The sequence below is a fragment of the Taurulus bubalis genome (genome assembly GCF_910589615.1).
Source record: "Taurulus bubalis genome assembly, chromosome: 4".
NCBI lineage: Eukaryota > Metazoa > Chordata > Actinopteri > Perciformes > Cottidae > Taurulus > Taurulus bubalis.
In genome coordinates, this window is record NC_136592.1 from 19,100,599 (window position 1) to 19,117,488 (window position 16,890).

At 40.4% G+C, this 16,890-nt stretch overlaps 1 protein-coding gene across 4 annotated transcripts in view; it reads right to left on the minus strand.

The window, feature by feature from the left end:
* esrrga (estrogen-related receptor gamma a) overlaps nucleotides 1–14,971 on the minus strand; it is a gene marked incomplete at both ends in the record, with an annotated part of 69,510 nt that extends 54,539 nt beyond the window's left edge. For 2 of the 4 annotated variants that reach the window (XM_079217308.1, XM_079217307.1), the window contains 2 exons: nucleotides 4,117–4,275; nucleotides 14,916–14,971. In XM_079217308.1, coding sequence (XP_079073434.1) covers nucleotides 4,117–4,275; nucleotides 14,916–14,971 — 215 coding nt within the window. Of the gene's footprint in view, nucleotides 1–4,116; nucleotides 4,276–14,915 lie in introns of those variants that run through there. The other 2 variants (XM_079217309.1, XM_079217312.1) reach the window with 2 other exon arrangements.
* Between the last annotated feature and the right edge of the window lie 1,919 nt (nucleotides 14,972–16,890).

A 16,890-nucleotide genomic window follows, 5' to 3' on the forward strand; every position in this document is an offset into this window, starting at 1 on the left:
GGAATAATATTGTTGCTGCAATGAAATAAAAAGAAAATTAGGAATTTCATCATAATTCCAAAAAGGTTTAATTTCAGCAAAGGTTATTGGAAACAAAGCAAAGTTTAATTATATTACTTCTTAAATCAAACACTTAGGGTTTTATGATGGATGACATCCTTTATATGCATTTTGAAAAATTGGATTTGGGGCTCAAGTATATACATTTTGTTGTATCAGAATTTAAATTTGAGTTTTTTTCAAAGACGTATTTAGTGTGTGTGTGTGTGTGTGTGTCTACAAATACTCTCCTTCTACTTTGTGAGTATGACAGAAAATGCATGTCTGTATGTCTACATGCATGTGTTAGGGGACTGATATTTACAGTACCTTCATCTTAACCATTCAATACCTAATTATTTATTGATTTAATGTCCATATTTTATTTTTGAAAGACTAGGCCCTCTTTATTGATTATTTCATGTTGCCATATCACAGTAGGAAAAGCAGAGGTGTAAAGAATCATATTAATAATGGCTTGAACTGAATAGAGTCATTGTTAATGTTATTAGTCAGGCTGCACACACACCCTGACTAATAACATGCCCTGTAATTTGTAGATATCTCACGGAAGCGAATGTAATCAACGTAAGCAGAAGTATAAAGACCGCAAGAAGCCACGCAGTGCGAGCGGAGGTTGATGGGTCAAAAAAAACACTAGTCTTTCCTCAAGGAGCTCGTTGAGGTCGTTGGTCGTACCACATGTGAAACAGGAAGTAACCCGTAACTTTCGAACCCATACCTCAATTTTTTCCTAAACCTAACTAAGTAGTTTAGTGTGAAAAGACTGTCTGCAAGTGGAAATCCAGTGTTGCTGGACTGGATATAATAGTAACATGTGTGCTTTCCGAACTATGACGAAAAGACCTGCTGTGAGCATATTGTTTAGGATGAATTTCAATGAAGAGCTTTTTGTTCTGATCATAACATAACATGCATTCCTATATTTCATTTAGTCATAAACTTCAGCAATATTGTTATTCAAATTGCAATTTGTTTCATGTCAAATCTGAGGCCTGCCATAGTTTTGGCAGTTGAATTTGCAATTACAATTTCAACTGTAGCTTGTTTTAACTTGAACCCCAAAAGTGAAATCAATGCAGCACAAATAATGTGGAGTTTAGTGTGTCGTGTCTCTTTGTGCGCAAGAATGGTATGTGTGACTTGGGCCATGGCGTGACTGCCTAGCCTCTGGCAAACCTTTACACGTCTCATCACCAGACTGCACTATTTGCCAACATACACACACTTACATTGTGCAGGTAACACTCCTCATGGTGATTGGCTGAGAGTGTGTGTGAGAATGGCTTGCCGGACCACTAATTGGCTTGACCCAGACTAACCCTGAAATCCTATTGGACTAAGACTTCCCAGTCTACATCACACACACACACACACACACACACACACACACACACACACACACACACACACACACACACACACACACACACACACACACACACACTGTGCAAAAGCCTGTGGACAATGGTCAAATCAATAGTGTTTCTATGCTGCAACAACAAAAATATTATTCATGATAATAATGTTCATCAAGATAATCATGTCAGTTTGTGAGATCATGCAGCATTATCTTGTTTAGTCACAAACCAATAACTTCTACAGAGCAACTGTTTTAACACATTTAATATTTTATAAATAGATAGTTTTTGCGACAATGTATTTAAATAATATAATTAATTAAATACTAATGTCAAATCATTGGTAGTGCTGGGTCACAAGACTCTCAGGTGAGACAATAGATAGAATGTGATAAGCCTGCACTTTACTTATCATTTAAAAAACACATACTTACAATTACAGTTTTGCAATCTGGGCATGAGGCTCTTTCTCTTATACAGTGAAACTTTCAATGATTAAAAGACAGAGAGAGGAAGTTAGTGGGAGGAGGAATATGGAGAGAGTGGAAGTCTGTCTGTGTGTAATGCGTCACACATTTGCTGTGTTGTAACATGAAACAAGCAGCATATTTACAGTTTATGTTCTAAAAATGGACTAAGGTGGCCCTTAGTTTCACCTGCCTCAAAAAACACAAAGGTAGAACAATTTTTCACCTGAGAACTTAACAAATGTACCTTTAGTTTAAACTTCTCATGCTTTGCTGCAAATGCAGATGGAATAGGGGATTAATGTTATGTTAATAGTGACCGTCCTTCAACCAAATGATATGAGTTAAAGTCTTTGTGCTGCGATGCATTTGCACTACTGAAGTGTCCTTGAGCCAGATGTTGAATCTCGCCTTCTTTTGATGGCCTATATATACTGTAAAAATATAACAAAACAAAGACGGTGCTATAGGTGAAGAAAAAAACATGTCACAGTATGAGTACATCATTTAAAAAATAATACATTTGTCTTGGAACACTGAGTAAAACCAGAGGTGTCAAGTAACGAAGTACAAATACTTCTTACCTTACTTAAGTAGAAATGTTGGGTATCTATACTTTACTGGAGTATTTATTTTTCAGATGACTTTTTACTTCTACTCCTTACATTTTCACGCAAATATCTGTACTTTCTACTCCCTACATTTTAAAAATAGCCTCGTTACTATTTCATTTTGGTTTGTTTTCACTCCGGCTTGTCATCGTTCAAAAACACACACACAAAAAACCTCTCCGCCCCGTTGCCCACAGATACGTGCGCGCGCACATAGGTGAGCGCTGAGCACACACACCAGCGGACAGAGAGCGTCGAAAAATATGTCGCGTGAAAAGTAGACCGCTATATCTGCGTTTTAAACGCTCCCAGGGTGAAGATGCAACAGCAGCTCTCCTGTGAGGAGCAGCGGCTGCTCCAGGTAAAACGAACCACGGTGCTCGGGTCTTCTACCATATACTGATATAACCTGATGGCTCACATATCTGCACTCATTCTGTTTTGTTTGGCAAAAAAAATTAAAAGCTTATTGTTTTCCACAATGAGCTATTTAGTAGTAACTAAATATGAGTAATTTTTTGCACAGATAGAACTTACACAAAACATTGTCTGATGGGGCAATCTGATTTACTTGAAAGTGATTGCAATTGTCTTTATTCTGTTATTTATAAAAGCACAGATGAGTCACACAATTATGTTATTTACAGAAAACGTTTGAGAACCACAGCTTTAGGTGTTTGTGTCGGAGTCGCCGCCGCCGCCGCCTATTTTGCACTATTACAATACTTATAGGCAACTAGTTATCATGTCTTCCGCTCCATGAAACGCATGTTAATGCTCAGTAATACACATATGGTACTTTAATGTATTTGCATTGTAATAAAATGTGATCATTTTAAATGGGCATATATGCAGATGAAACAGGTAGCCTTGTGCATCCCACATTTTTCAACATAACATTTTAAAACATTATAGTCATTATGGCCTTTATAAAAATGATTGTTTTGGGGGAGGTGGGGTAGTGCACTATACACACACACACACACACACACACACACACACACACACACACACACACACACAACACACACAACAAATATTATTATGAGGCAGAAAATAACATATTTTCTCTTGTCTTTGCTATGATTTTTTAATCTTTATAACACAGTCACAAGTAAAAATTGCTTTGCAAATGTTTAACACGTACACCAATTACAGTGAAACCTTAAATTTTAGACTGGGCCTCACCATGGAGGCCCAGTTTATTTCCAATTATTTCACTGATAATCAGAAATATCAACATTTGTCATGATATAGAATCTTAGCAGTCACTCTATGAACTCAGAGTGGGGGATTTTTTAAACTGAAATCTCTTTCTCTCTCTCTCTCTCACCCACACACACACACTCTCACACACACACACACACACACACACACACACACACACACACACACACACACACACACACACGTACAGACGGACTACTAAAAACACTGGCTTTTGATGCTTCAAAGTGCTTGCCTTTCCTTTCTTTTTCATCTGGGGTTTATAGAGGTCAAGTGTGGCTTTTGTGTAAAACTGAACCGAACTGTTTCCTAGATTCTTCTTCTTCTACGTTTTTTTGCTCTTTTCCTTCCTTTTTGTGTGTCTTTGGTCCACTCTTCATTCCGTCTTACCTGGGGTTGTAGAGGGCATGTGCGTCTCTCATGTGGTTGGCCTCCAGTGGATCGTAGCTCTGGTGCATCCTCCAGGCGCCAGCGCCGCATTTACTATAGGTTGACTTGGAGTTATCGTCACTGCTGCTGTTCACCAATGGCCCCTTCGATAAGTTCATTCTGTAGGCAGGAACAAAGTGAGAGACGGGGTGAAAATACAGCCAGTGCAACACAAAAGGTACAGCCAATGTGGAAACATGATATTTCTAATGCTACTTCGGGCTGTTTGATTAACTATAAAGTATAAGATACAAAATCTTTAAAAAAAAAATTAAAAAAAAAAATTATTCAAAGAAAACATTCAAATCAATTGTTCATGGACATTAAAAGCATGTCATACAACTGGAAGAAATGTGGATAATATGTTTGGGGAATTGATAGAAAAATATAGAAAAAGATAAGAGAAAAAAATGCAATAATAAAACAAACAAATGAATAATGGACACACACATTCAGCGTTCACTTTTTGCCTGTCCTATTGCCCGCAGTATATAACAAACAGCTACAGAATACGCAAACGGTAAGTAAGTAAAGTACTTTGCACTGGCAGGACAGATATAAGTAGGTATGTGGACAGTCAGGTTCAAAGATATGAAGAACGACAGACCGACACAGGCCGACATGCTGAGAGCCCCGACAGGCAGACAGACAGAAGGCTGTCAGCCAGACAGGCAGATCCACAGAGGACAGGTTGTGACTTTAAACCAGTACATCAGACTTTTGTCCTGGAATGTGTGAACACATTTGTGACAAATACATGTCTGTGCGCAGATGTGGTGGATGCGTCAGGCTGATAATTAAAGTACACCCCGGCTGTGTTTAACGTCAGAGGAGTTTTACCAGTTTTAGCCTTACGAAAAGGCTTTCAGACTGAGGGAATAAAAAAGTAAAAGCACCCGAGGAGGGACTGCTATCTGTCAATCAAACCCAACACTGTCGTTAGGGGAGGAGCTGTTGCCGGGGTGAGAAGGTCACTGTAGGCAACAGAATCAAAATCATCCATTGCTAAAATTTAATGAAAAAAAACACACCACGCAAAAAAAAAGGACAATACTTTTAGCTGACGTCAAAGAGGAGGAGAGAAGGCAGAGTTTATAATAAAATTGCCTGGGTGGCCTAAATTTAAACAAAACTATCAGGGGAGAATAGAGTGGGGCTGTTGGGATGAAAAACACTGTTTTACAAGCAGACAAAATATAGAAAACCAATTCAGACTGGGGAGCAGATGTCAGAACAAAACTGGTAATAAAGTGATCCTTCTAAAATAATGCATTAGAGATGCCTACTGGCGAGGCTCGAGGCATCCTTGTACTTTACATTTTGAGCATTTGTAGATTTTTTTACATAATGACAGATTTTTAATAAAAAAATATTATAGACCTAAAAAGGGAGAAATAAGTTTATACATGTATATTTAACTTTGACAGTTGCTAAGAATTCTACAAATTTAAACAGTACTTCTGCACATTGGTTGATGAAAAATACTGACTAATCTTTTCATATCAAATAAAAAAACCAGGGAGCTCTTTTACTTTAGTAAAACAATCTTATTTCTCCTCAGTTATTGTTTGTCATTAACACTACGTGTGTTTGTGTGTGTGTGTTTGTGTGTCGTCTTAGACTTTGAGTATATGTAAACAGAGTTGGTGTTGGCATGTTTAACACGCAAACACACACCACACAGACATGTGTGTGTGTATGTGTGTGTGTGTTTGTGTGTGTGTGTGTGTGTGTGTGTGTGTGTGACAGTGTTCAACTGTGGGTTGCTGTTTAGGTGAGGGGTACGTAGACAGGTAGACAAACCAACCACTTGTCTGACAGCGACCATCCCTCCGTCCACAGAGCTGGGTTGGCCCAGCGAGAGGTGGAGGGCCAGTGTGTGTAATACGTAGGTTTTAGTTCCACTCTGGTGAAAAGGAGGAATCAATATCTTGCTGCTGCTGCTGCTTCAGACACTTATTGGCTTCGGTTGCGGTGTCACAATGCTATATAGACAGGCAACACTTAATACTGCTTTTTTTTATTGGGGGAGTGTCCTGGTGTCACACCAGACTAAGGCACACCCACTACCATGTATACATGGTGTTGTTAGTTTCCTCATCCCTGCCTTTCAAGTTGCATACAAGCTGTTATGTGAATTGTGTCCTTCTGCAGGCCATCACAACACAGCAAATGGAATGTGGAATGAAATGGAAGTAGAGATTAAAAAAGAGGAAGAAAGAGGGACAGATTAAACTGACACCATAAGGATGCAGTGGCTTACTTATTTAGCTTTACATCCTCCTTACCACGAACCATGAGATGCACAATCTAAGTTTAACAGGTTCTGAGATAAATCACAATTTAAATATTTAAGCTAAACAGCAAAAGGCTTTTTGATTTGGCAGAATTCACCTCCAGCTACTTCCATTGAGTGTTGGGGATTACAAAGGGATATTCTGTTTTATTATATTATACCTTATGGCAAGGTAACTGGATATTTTTTCAATTCTTTATTCATTCCAGAAGATTAAATTTAGGCTAAAAGGGATCTTAAAATCAGGAGAAAATCATTTAAATCAGGCATCAACAGCCGTGTGTTATTCTGTTCAATAAAGGGACATTTTACAAGAGGAAAAGTACACGTGGTATTAGTACAGTACTAATTATAAATGAAAAGGAAGTTTTCATCTCTCAATTTAATCTCGGCCTGATTGTATTAATTTTAAGCATTCAAAACTATAAAAGTACTTACACACCAACACAATAAATAACTCAGGTCATAAATTACACATGAATACAAAGCAAAAAGAGAGAATAAAGGAGAGGAGTATTAACCTATGTGATTCTACCTGACCTGTTTCACGCTCCTGTCACTATGTATGTATGTAAGCTGGAGCAGCACACACATACACGCACACGCACACGCACACACACATACACACACACACACACACACACACACACACACACACACACACACACCCTTATTATGGATGTGAGGTTTGTGTGTATGTGTGTGTAAAAGTAGGGAGATCGTGGGTGTCTTTCTGATGCTCAGTGACTCACTCATGTGTTGCTGGCCCATCTGTGAACAGAATGACCATGACACAATAAGTGTGTGTGTGTGTGTGTGTGTGTGTGTGTGTGTGTGTGTGTGTGTGTGTGTGTGTGTGTGTGTGTGTGTGTGTGCGCGCGTGTGTGTGACATGGTGATGCAGTGATTGATGAGACAGTTGCCATTCTTGCTAATGCAAAACGCACCTATCCCTGAAGGGAGCAAATGCCACAACACATACACACACACACACACACACACACACACACACACACACACACACACACACACACACACACACACACACACACACACACACACACACACACACACAGGACTGCAACTGCCCTACCTAATTACCCCTCTCATCAGGGCAGTGTGATGTCTTCCAATCACACATCCGATAAATATCCACATATGTGTATTTTCATGAACACACACTGTTACGTACAATCATGAACAAAAAGCTAAGACGACAAATGAATTTGCAGGATAATCCAGTCCTCCTCCTCTGCTTCACTAGAGCATAATACACACTTTCGCCTGCAACAATTTTCAATAACAAAAAAACAGACAAAGCGCAAGAGAAAATAAATTGAACTATTCCATTTCTTGCATCTTAACAATAAAACTTGGAGTCATTTCCATTTAAAAACTAAGCTCCTATGTAGTAAAAGGTGGTGAGACTGTATACATCATACTGTTATTCCTGAGATATTGTGATATAATTGTTGAAAATTAAAATGTAATATCTGCATTTGTGATACAATAATGACGTATTTGTAAAACATCAAGTCTTATAAATAGAGTCTAACAACGACATGTATTTGTGTATGTGTTTGGGAGAATTTAAGTTGATCATTACATAATCATAAATACTGAGTGCATAAACATATTTATATGTTTCTCTTGGCAAACGGCATGTGCATCAGGGCAGGTGGGGTTCGACGCTGGAGCCCTTTGTGTGTCTGTGAGTGGATGTGGATGTGTGTGCGCGTTAGCGTTAGCGACGGGAGCTGTTAGCGGGGCAGGCGGCAGATGGGCTGTCGGCCTTAATAGGGACTGAGCGGGTGCAAAAAGGTGACAGCTTCACGAGGGAGGGGTGTGTGGGAAGGGAGAGGAGGATGTGTGTGTGTGTGTGTGTGTGTGTGTGTGTGTGTGTGTGTGTGTGTGTGTGTGTGTGTGTGTGTGTGTGTGTGGGGAGGGAGGGATGGTGAGGAAAGAAGGGGATAAAGGGGAAATGAATTGTCTGCGGAGGTCAAGAAAAGTGCGTATCAGCTGCATAGAGGAACACACCCATTGAGGACAAGAAGTGCCTAAAAAAGTTCAAACACAGTGATTGAAGCTGTGGACATTTCCACATTTCATAATATATAAAGTGCTCTCTTGGTTTTATCTTGTCAGATATGGTCTTTAGTTTGTTTATGAAAAAGGCTGCTACTATTTAAAACTGGATGTATATTTTATATATATATATATATATATATATATATATATAAGTTTCTACAATGTCACGAGCACAACTTAAGTTGTGATGTCCGTTCTCTTGCAGACACAACGTTGAAACACACACGAAAATTATGTAGGAATAGCCCATGTTTTTGTGTGTACTAAAAGTACACACAAAAACATGGGCCAATCGCTTGGGACATTTGGGCGCAAACAGGAACACTGTTTGTGAATCTGCAGAATGAGCTGCATCCTCAACAGATTTGTTATAGACCTTTTCCTTTCCTCAAAAACACCCCAAAAAAAATATTTATAAATTTCTTTTGTATTTTACACAAACAGGCAAATATTACGAAATGAAATTATTTGCATTAAGAGACATTTCACTTGATTCTTTTTCCTTTATCGATAGAATCTCAAAAATCTAAAAAAAAGCTTCTCAGTCGTTATCTCATGAAGAAAAGACAGACTTTTGTTCAGTGCCAGGACATTTGACTATTCAATACATTCTGGGAGCATAGGTAGCATTGGCTATTGGATGATGGTTAGATGGAGTTTATTTGTCATGTGCATGAAAAAAGTTGGTAAATTACACCAACGGAGATGCAAAGTGCTCAAAGTACACACAGAAAGCAAAAAAGCAGAGAGAGGCAGACTAAAAAAACCTAAGAAGAGAGGTGGGGTGGTGGGCTGGCCTGTCATTCTCTCCCCATCAGACACACACATGAAGCATGATGGGAGGATGAGAGGAGGAATATTTCACTGTCAGTCGGAAGGCGACATGGTCATTCATTTCTCTCTCTCCCTCTTAGTCTCTTTCCATGTTGCTTTCTACTGTATCTTTCCCCTTTTGTGTTTTTGAACCCCCTTACACACTGTCGAACCATTGACAATTTAATCATACTATACAAGGCCTGGGCATGTAGAGGGGGAGAACTATCCAACCACCAATCTATAGGGGTCTCCCCACGGACACCGAGGAAGAGAGAGGGAGAGCAACAGCGAAACAAAAAGTACAAAAAACAGACAAGACGTTTGAACCTGCATCATTCTCTCGATCCTCTTTAACTCATGCGGCACACACACACACACACACACGCACACACACACACACACACACACACACACACACACACACACACACACACACACACACACACACACACACACACACACACACACAGCACCTCTCCATCTAAATCTGTTCTATTGTGGCCTGGTCTCCGCTGTCTCCTCCCATTAGAGGTGAGAGGCAGCATTAGAGCCCATGAGCACGACACTATGGGCGTACCACACGCGCCCTCGCACACAGACACACACACACACACACACACACACACACACACACACACACACACACACACACACACACACACCAGTCTCCTGTTTGGAAGCGCAGCTCAATAATGTAACGAGGGAACAGCTGAAATCACATTTCAGTAACTCCTAAAATAAAGCCTCAGCAGAGACAATAACAGTGCTAAATATGACAAAAATTAAGAAAAATCTATATTCCCTAAAATCAAACAGACAGATCTGTAAAAACACCTGTTCAAATCTTACAAAAGAAGGAAAATAACGCATGCTTTTGACACTGAAAGCTTAATTCTATACAGTGGCAAAGACTCCCTTTTCTTCTGCATTTCTTGACGCTGCACTGCTACATTAAGTAGAAACATCATAAAAGTACGGAACAGTAAGAGGAGTAATTCTTAGTCATAGCATAAATGATTTGATAGATTGTTAAGTAATAATAAATGAATGCACATTTTGATGTATGGATGACAAAACACAAGGAATGAGCGGATGAGCGGCATGGAGAGAAGGAAGGGGGGGAGGATAAGAGATGAGAAGAGATGAGCTGCGTTGCCTCTCACTATATATCACTCTCTCTCTCTTCTTTCAATCAGCGCTTTGGCATTCAATCACAACACACACACTCACATACACACGTTTAGCTTCACCGTCAGTGTGGTGTAATGGCTAATTGCAGTGCGTGCGTGTGTGTGTCACAGCTGGTACAGTCTCTCTTACTGCTCTTTCAACACATAAAGGCCGACGCTGACCCATGACAGACAGACACACACACACACACACACACACACACACACACACACACACACACACACACACACACACACACACAGAATTGAAGGATTAAGTATAAATCAAAGAAAAAGCGTCTACTCAAGTGTGTGTTATGGTGTGTCTTCAATATTTGCAAAAGTGTCAAATGTGTGAGACAATTAGGTTACTTTTTAGCTGCAAATGTTTGTGAGGGTGTATGTTTGCGTGCACGTGTGTGTGCATGCATGTGTGCGTTCATGCGTACATGCGTGTCCAGCGGACCCCTAAGTGCTGGTGTCAGACAAAAGCAACCCCCCCTCCTCCACCTCTTGCTCGGTCTCTCTCTCCTTGCATCCCTCTCTCTCTAGCTCTCTTTACGGGACTGAATTACCACTGGAATGCCCGGACCCTTCACATGAGAGAGAGGCTGCCGTATGCATGAGTGTGTGTGTTACTGTGGGTGTTAGTGTGCACGTGCAGGCTTAGACAATGCAAAACTTGACAGACAAGGAATGCCGTAGGGACAGACGGACAGGAAAACTGACAAACTGACACACAAAAAGAAGAACAACACCTCCTTATACAGGCTACCAATAGGTCAGTCACACACACACGCACACGCACACGCACACGCACACACACACACACACACACACACACACACGCACACGCACACGCACACACACACAATGTGGACAGGCAGGCACGGACCCACACATGACTACAAACAGATGCAAATGCCCACACGCACACACACACACACACACACACACACACACACACACACACACACACACACACACACACACACACTCATACACACAGCCAACAAATCAGTGTGGCACATATTGACATGCTTTGACAGATGAATTAAGTAAATGATTTTATAAGGAGATTAAAAGGATTTTAATTTACGCAATCTCTCTCTGGTCCCCCCTTCCCTCCCACCCATGAGCTACACCTCTCCCTCATGACCTGAGGAAAAAAGAGTGCACGGAGGACTGAAAAATTACATATACAATACATTTTATAAATTTCAATAATTTCTTTGCATTCTCAATAATTCCGTGGATTTTGGTCTTTTTTTCCCAACAGTTTTAATCAACAGCGAAGGCTCATGATAGTTTCCTTTTTTAAGTGACTATGACATTTTTACAAAGCTGCACTATTTGTTTTTTAGTTACATAGCCTGCCTGATATTTTGAACAGCAGAACGGTCGGCCTTCAAGTTTCTTCAATGTATTTTCTTCAGTTCATTTATTATTTTATGTCACCATCAAAATCAGGAAAAATACATCATTATCAAATCTTTGAGGTCATGGTGTTGATCCAAAAATCTACCGACACAATAGAATAAATCTGTTGCACAGCTTTCATTGCTGTCTTGACGCACGCTAATACTTGCAGGGTAGAAATTGTGCGCTATCGCCTGCACCCGATTAATCATTAAATCTGTTGAATAGCAAATAAATACCGCTACAACAAATGTATTTTGTTCAGATTTGTCTGACATGTAAGACTCTGATGTGATGAATTTCCATTTTCCATCAAGGGCATACTTTGACAGGGTGCATTTTTAACCATGCAACAAACTGTTTGATTGAACATAGAATTTAGATTTTCACTCATATTTAAAAACAACTTATTGGCATAACATTTCCATCCAATAAAAACATGATTGAAAATAACTGAAATCATTTGTGCTGCTATGTCTCACACAGCAAACCTTTGACTGAATGATCAGCACGGACGCTGTGCAATTCTCACCACCCGTCTCCTTCACACCCACTGACAAAAAACACCAAATTCACTGAAGTCACTGCAGGAAATATATCCTAATGATATGCAAATTGTATGTATATGGTGGCATGAGGGGAATGCAATTATGTTAACAGCTTAAGCGGTACTTGTTGTTATTATTATTATCATCGGTATGATCATTATCCCTAATATTTTAATTAGTGCAGGAAAGCAGTGCCTGAGAGCAAAAGAGGGGAAGCCTAAGCAGAGAAAAGAGAACGGTGGATAGATGGATGGATGGATGGATGAAGGAGCGGACAGACGGACAGATGAAAGAATGGACCAGAGGATTTATTTAGTATGCAAGGCTGTTCCCAGCTTACATGCCCTTGCAGAAACACACACAGGTAAATTCCACTGCTCACATGACATGAAAGTGTTTTTTCCTTTTAATATGTTTGTGCTTAATTTCTAAACCGAGCGCTCACGCTAAACACTTCATCAAAACCTGGCCAATGGTGTTCACTTTTCTAGTCTAATTCAGTTCGAGGTTTTCAACCTGAATTGCTGCTGGCTCTTCAAATACACCACACTGTCTTTCAATTGAAAGACCAGTGCTTCGACTCTGTTCAGATGCAGTGAGTTGAGTCCTCACTGTCGAAAATGTTCTGAATTCATACTTCGCTCATCCAGTAAAATGATTTACAAAATTAAATCAGCATGTTCAATGTGAGGCTTTGGTTGACAAGGTGAGTCTTTGCTCGGATCCAAAAAGTCAAAAGCCTAATTTATGACATTGAACTGCTATTTAAAAACTAACGATTAAAATCCCCTTTAGGTGTATTCTTTTATTATTAATGTTTCAATAAATATAAAATTACATGAAAGGAATTACACTTTAGGGATTTTCAAATACCTGCAAATCTACTCAGAAGAAACAAACTACCAAAAATCGGATTCTTAAAATGATGAAAAACAAATTCAATGGTAAAAAAGGGGTAGAATTTGGCCAGCTGCTCATTTTACTTAGAAATGTTGCCTCTTTATTCCACATACTGTGTAGGTTAGAGGATCTCTGCATGTAAAAGACACTCTCTCACACACACACATACAAAAGGTGAAACAACTTCAAAATACACAAAAAGATTACAGTTTTCTTTGAAAATCTCAATAATGTCATGTTCGGGAATCACATCAGAAAATCCTCCTGCATCGGCTTATGATTCAACTTTGTCCTTTCAGTTCACCACCTCCGACTTTCTACCGTAAGGACACTTAAACTGAGGCTGTGATTCAGTTTACCTCATTTCAATCTATTCGCTCATAAAGCCATGACCTTTTAGAACTAAATTATGTATACAGTAATTTTTATTTTCATACATATTACTATGAAATCCTGGCATTAATTAATGGCAATGCAAATTTGACAGTATCAGTGGCATTAGTGGATTTACACATGGAAGAGAGGGCAGTCCACCTACTGCATTACACTGGTCACTTCAGAATAATTCATGTTTTAAATTGTACAAAGGACACTCTGGACACACTGTAAAATGGTATATTTACTACACTTTATTCTCTGACTTTGTTTGTCCTCATACTCACACAATAACACACACACAAACACTGCTGTCTGTTCCGCCAATCAGGTAATCTGCATTTTTTAACAGCGTCTTCAACGTTCACCTAAAAGAGCAAAGTGTTGGCTAAAGGAGCAGCTCAGCGGCACTCGCGTGTGTGTATGAGTGTGTGTAACTGTCTCTAATTCCTGTGCGGGGCCACACGCTGAGCTGCCCGTCTGAAATTCTACCTCCTCTGGCATTTAAGAGCGCAGTTCTCCCCCTTTCCTCCTCCCTCCTCCCTTAAGGGCCCTTTTCCTCCCGTCTCTCCACGTCTCTCTTGTAACCTCAATGCCCTGCTACCGCTCTGATTCTCTGCTTGGACGAACACACACATAGAAAACACACATGCACGGCATACACACAAGTAGATGACTCTGACTGAGTTGCTGTTTTGTCCTGAGAACAACTTGACTCAAAGTGAAACAATGTCTTAAAAACAGAGAAAGTGAGAAACTCTCTACGTTATTAAGGAGTGTGTGTGTGCAGGTGTGTTTGTGTGTATGTCTTGTTCCCAGGTGGAGGGACAGAAATGCCGCTCTTCTACCCACTGAGTAAGAGCTGCTGTCCGGATACTGCAGACACACACACACACACAAACACACACACACACACACACACACACACACACACACACACACACACACACACACAAACACACAACCACACACACACAGACAGGGAACGCGTGCTACCTGACAGCAGAAACAACCTTGACATGGTGCCGGCCACCTCTGCTGCATACCAGCACATACACACACAAACACTCACACACTCATACTCAATGAATGACAGTGACAAGTTGGAGGATGAATAAAAGGATTAGATAAAAAGGTAAAATTTACCTACTCTTGTTCAGAGTGCATTAAAAAACACTCGGATAACGGGTGTCCTACCGACTCCATCGGCGATGCCGGGTCATTGTCAAGTCAACCTCCTCCAGAAAAAAAAACAAGAAAATTCAAAAAAATCAAAGTTTTTATATCTCTCCTCCTCTTCTTTCTCCGGTCTTCCTCTCTCTTGGTCCTTCCTTCCGCTTGGAGGGAGCAATACAATTACCAGGCTCTGCGCTGCCTGCACTGATCGGCTCTGCGTGTGTGTCGATGTGAGGGAGCGAGTGTGTGTGTGAGAGATGTGTGTATGTGACAGCCAGAGAGAAGGGGCTATAGGTGCACACACAGCCAGCCAGCCAGGCAGTTGGGATGGAAAGCTGTGCCGCTGTCCTAATCAACGACTTAAAGCCCCGATAGCAGCTCATGAATATTAAGCAGCGTTTTGCATATGCAGTCCCCCAGGCCCCGGTTCTGCTGCTATTGGTGGATACTTGACCAATGGCTGCGGGGAGGGGCGGAGTAAGGGGTGGAGACAATGAGGGAGAGCGAGAGAGAGGGAGAAGAGCAGGTGGAGAGGGAGGGATCAGACAAAGAGCCATAGAGGGGAAGAGAGAGGGAGGGAGGAAGGAAAGGAGGGAGCGGAGAGGAGAAAGAGACAGGTGAGGGAAGATTTAAAGCACGACGTCCCGCTCTCCCTCTTTCTTTCCTTCTTTATCTCTATATTCATCTTTCTGATTCTGTCTTTCTGACCAAGTCTTTCCCCAAAGTTTCTCTGCACTGGTCTCTATTTCTCTAATCATGAACCTGCATGTTCAAACATGGAAAAAACTCTCTTTGTTTTTACGTAAACCAATTTAAGAAATACAAATCATCTTTCAAGCAAAGGCTAAACATTTGAGTTACACAATGCTGAGAGGCATTTTTTCAGGTAGAAATCACAGGTTTGTGTCAACTTTGCTACAAAACACAAAATGTACTTAATTAAGACGAGAGAATTGAAAGATCAAAGCAAAAAGTGTCAGCTTGACCTTAAACCCGAAGCCTAAATACGTTTCACTCTGCAAACATACAGAGCCCATCACAGCTCAGCAGTAAAACACGGGATTATGGCAATTCCGAGACCCTTGTCCTTTGTTGTGGAATGATTTGGGAATGATTGGGACAAGCTTTTCCCCGCTGCTTGCTGTTTTGTTGAGCTCCCTGCCATCTCGAAACCAGCAGGTTGTATATTCCCAGTATTTCCAATATTTCTTATATATATATATGATTTCAAGTGGTTTAATATATATATATATATATATATTAAACCACTTGAAATCAGGGTATTGTCGGAGCGAGAGGGATTCTCCAGGAAAATGATCTCACTGCGATCGGAGGAGACAGGAACGAGAAGAGAGGGAAGGGTCTTTTCTCTAAAAAGGGGAAAATGGGAAACCTACAGGGAGACTCAGACCTGCTTCGCATATTTCTTTCTTTCTGTCAAAAAACTGTTCTATCTGACATTTTTTCAACTCTCAGACACTACTTCACACAGGATGGAGGGCGGGAAGAGAGAAGTGTGGAAGAGAGAGAGGGAGATAGAGAGGAAGAAATCGGAGGGGTGGAAAGGGGGGGATGTGAAGATAAAAGAGAGTGGTTGTGATTAGCAGCTTTGGAAGAGAACAGATAATAAAACATTTCCTGGAACCAATCTCTGCTTTGATGTACGTGTGTGCGTGCAACAGTATCTATAACCTCTTTTTTTTCTCTCTTTCTTGCTCTCTCTTTCTCTGACACACATTCACAAACAAGTCAAATGTTTCAATGTGGCTCTAATAAAACGCAGAATAGCAAGAAACATGACGCAGCATGCATACACACAACACTCTAGGATAGGAAAGTGAGGATAATACTGAAACTTGGTTTTGCTGTTTTTGTAGATGCAGAATCAAGTTCACTCTGACTAGAGTTGTTTTTAGGGTCTTCTCAGGAATAAAGACGTCTCATGATTT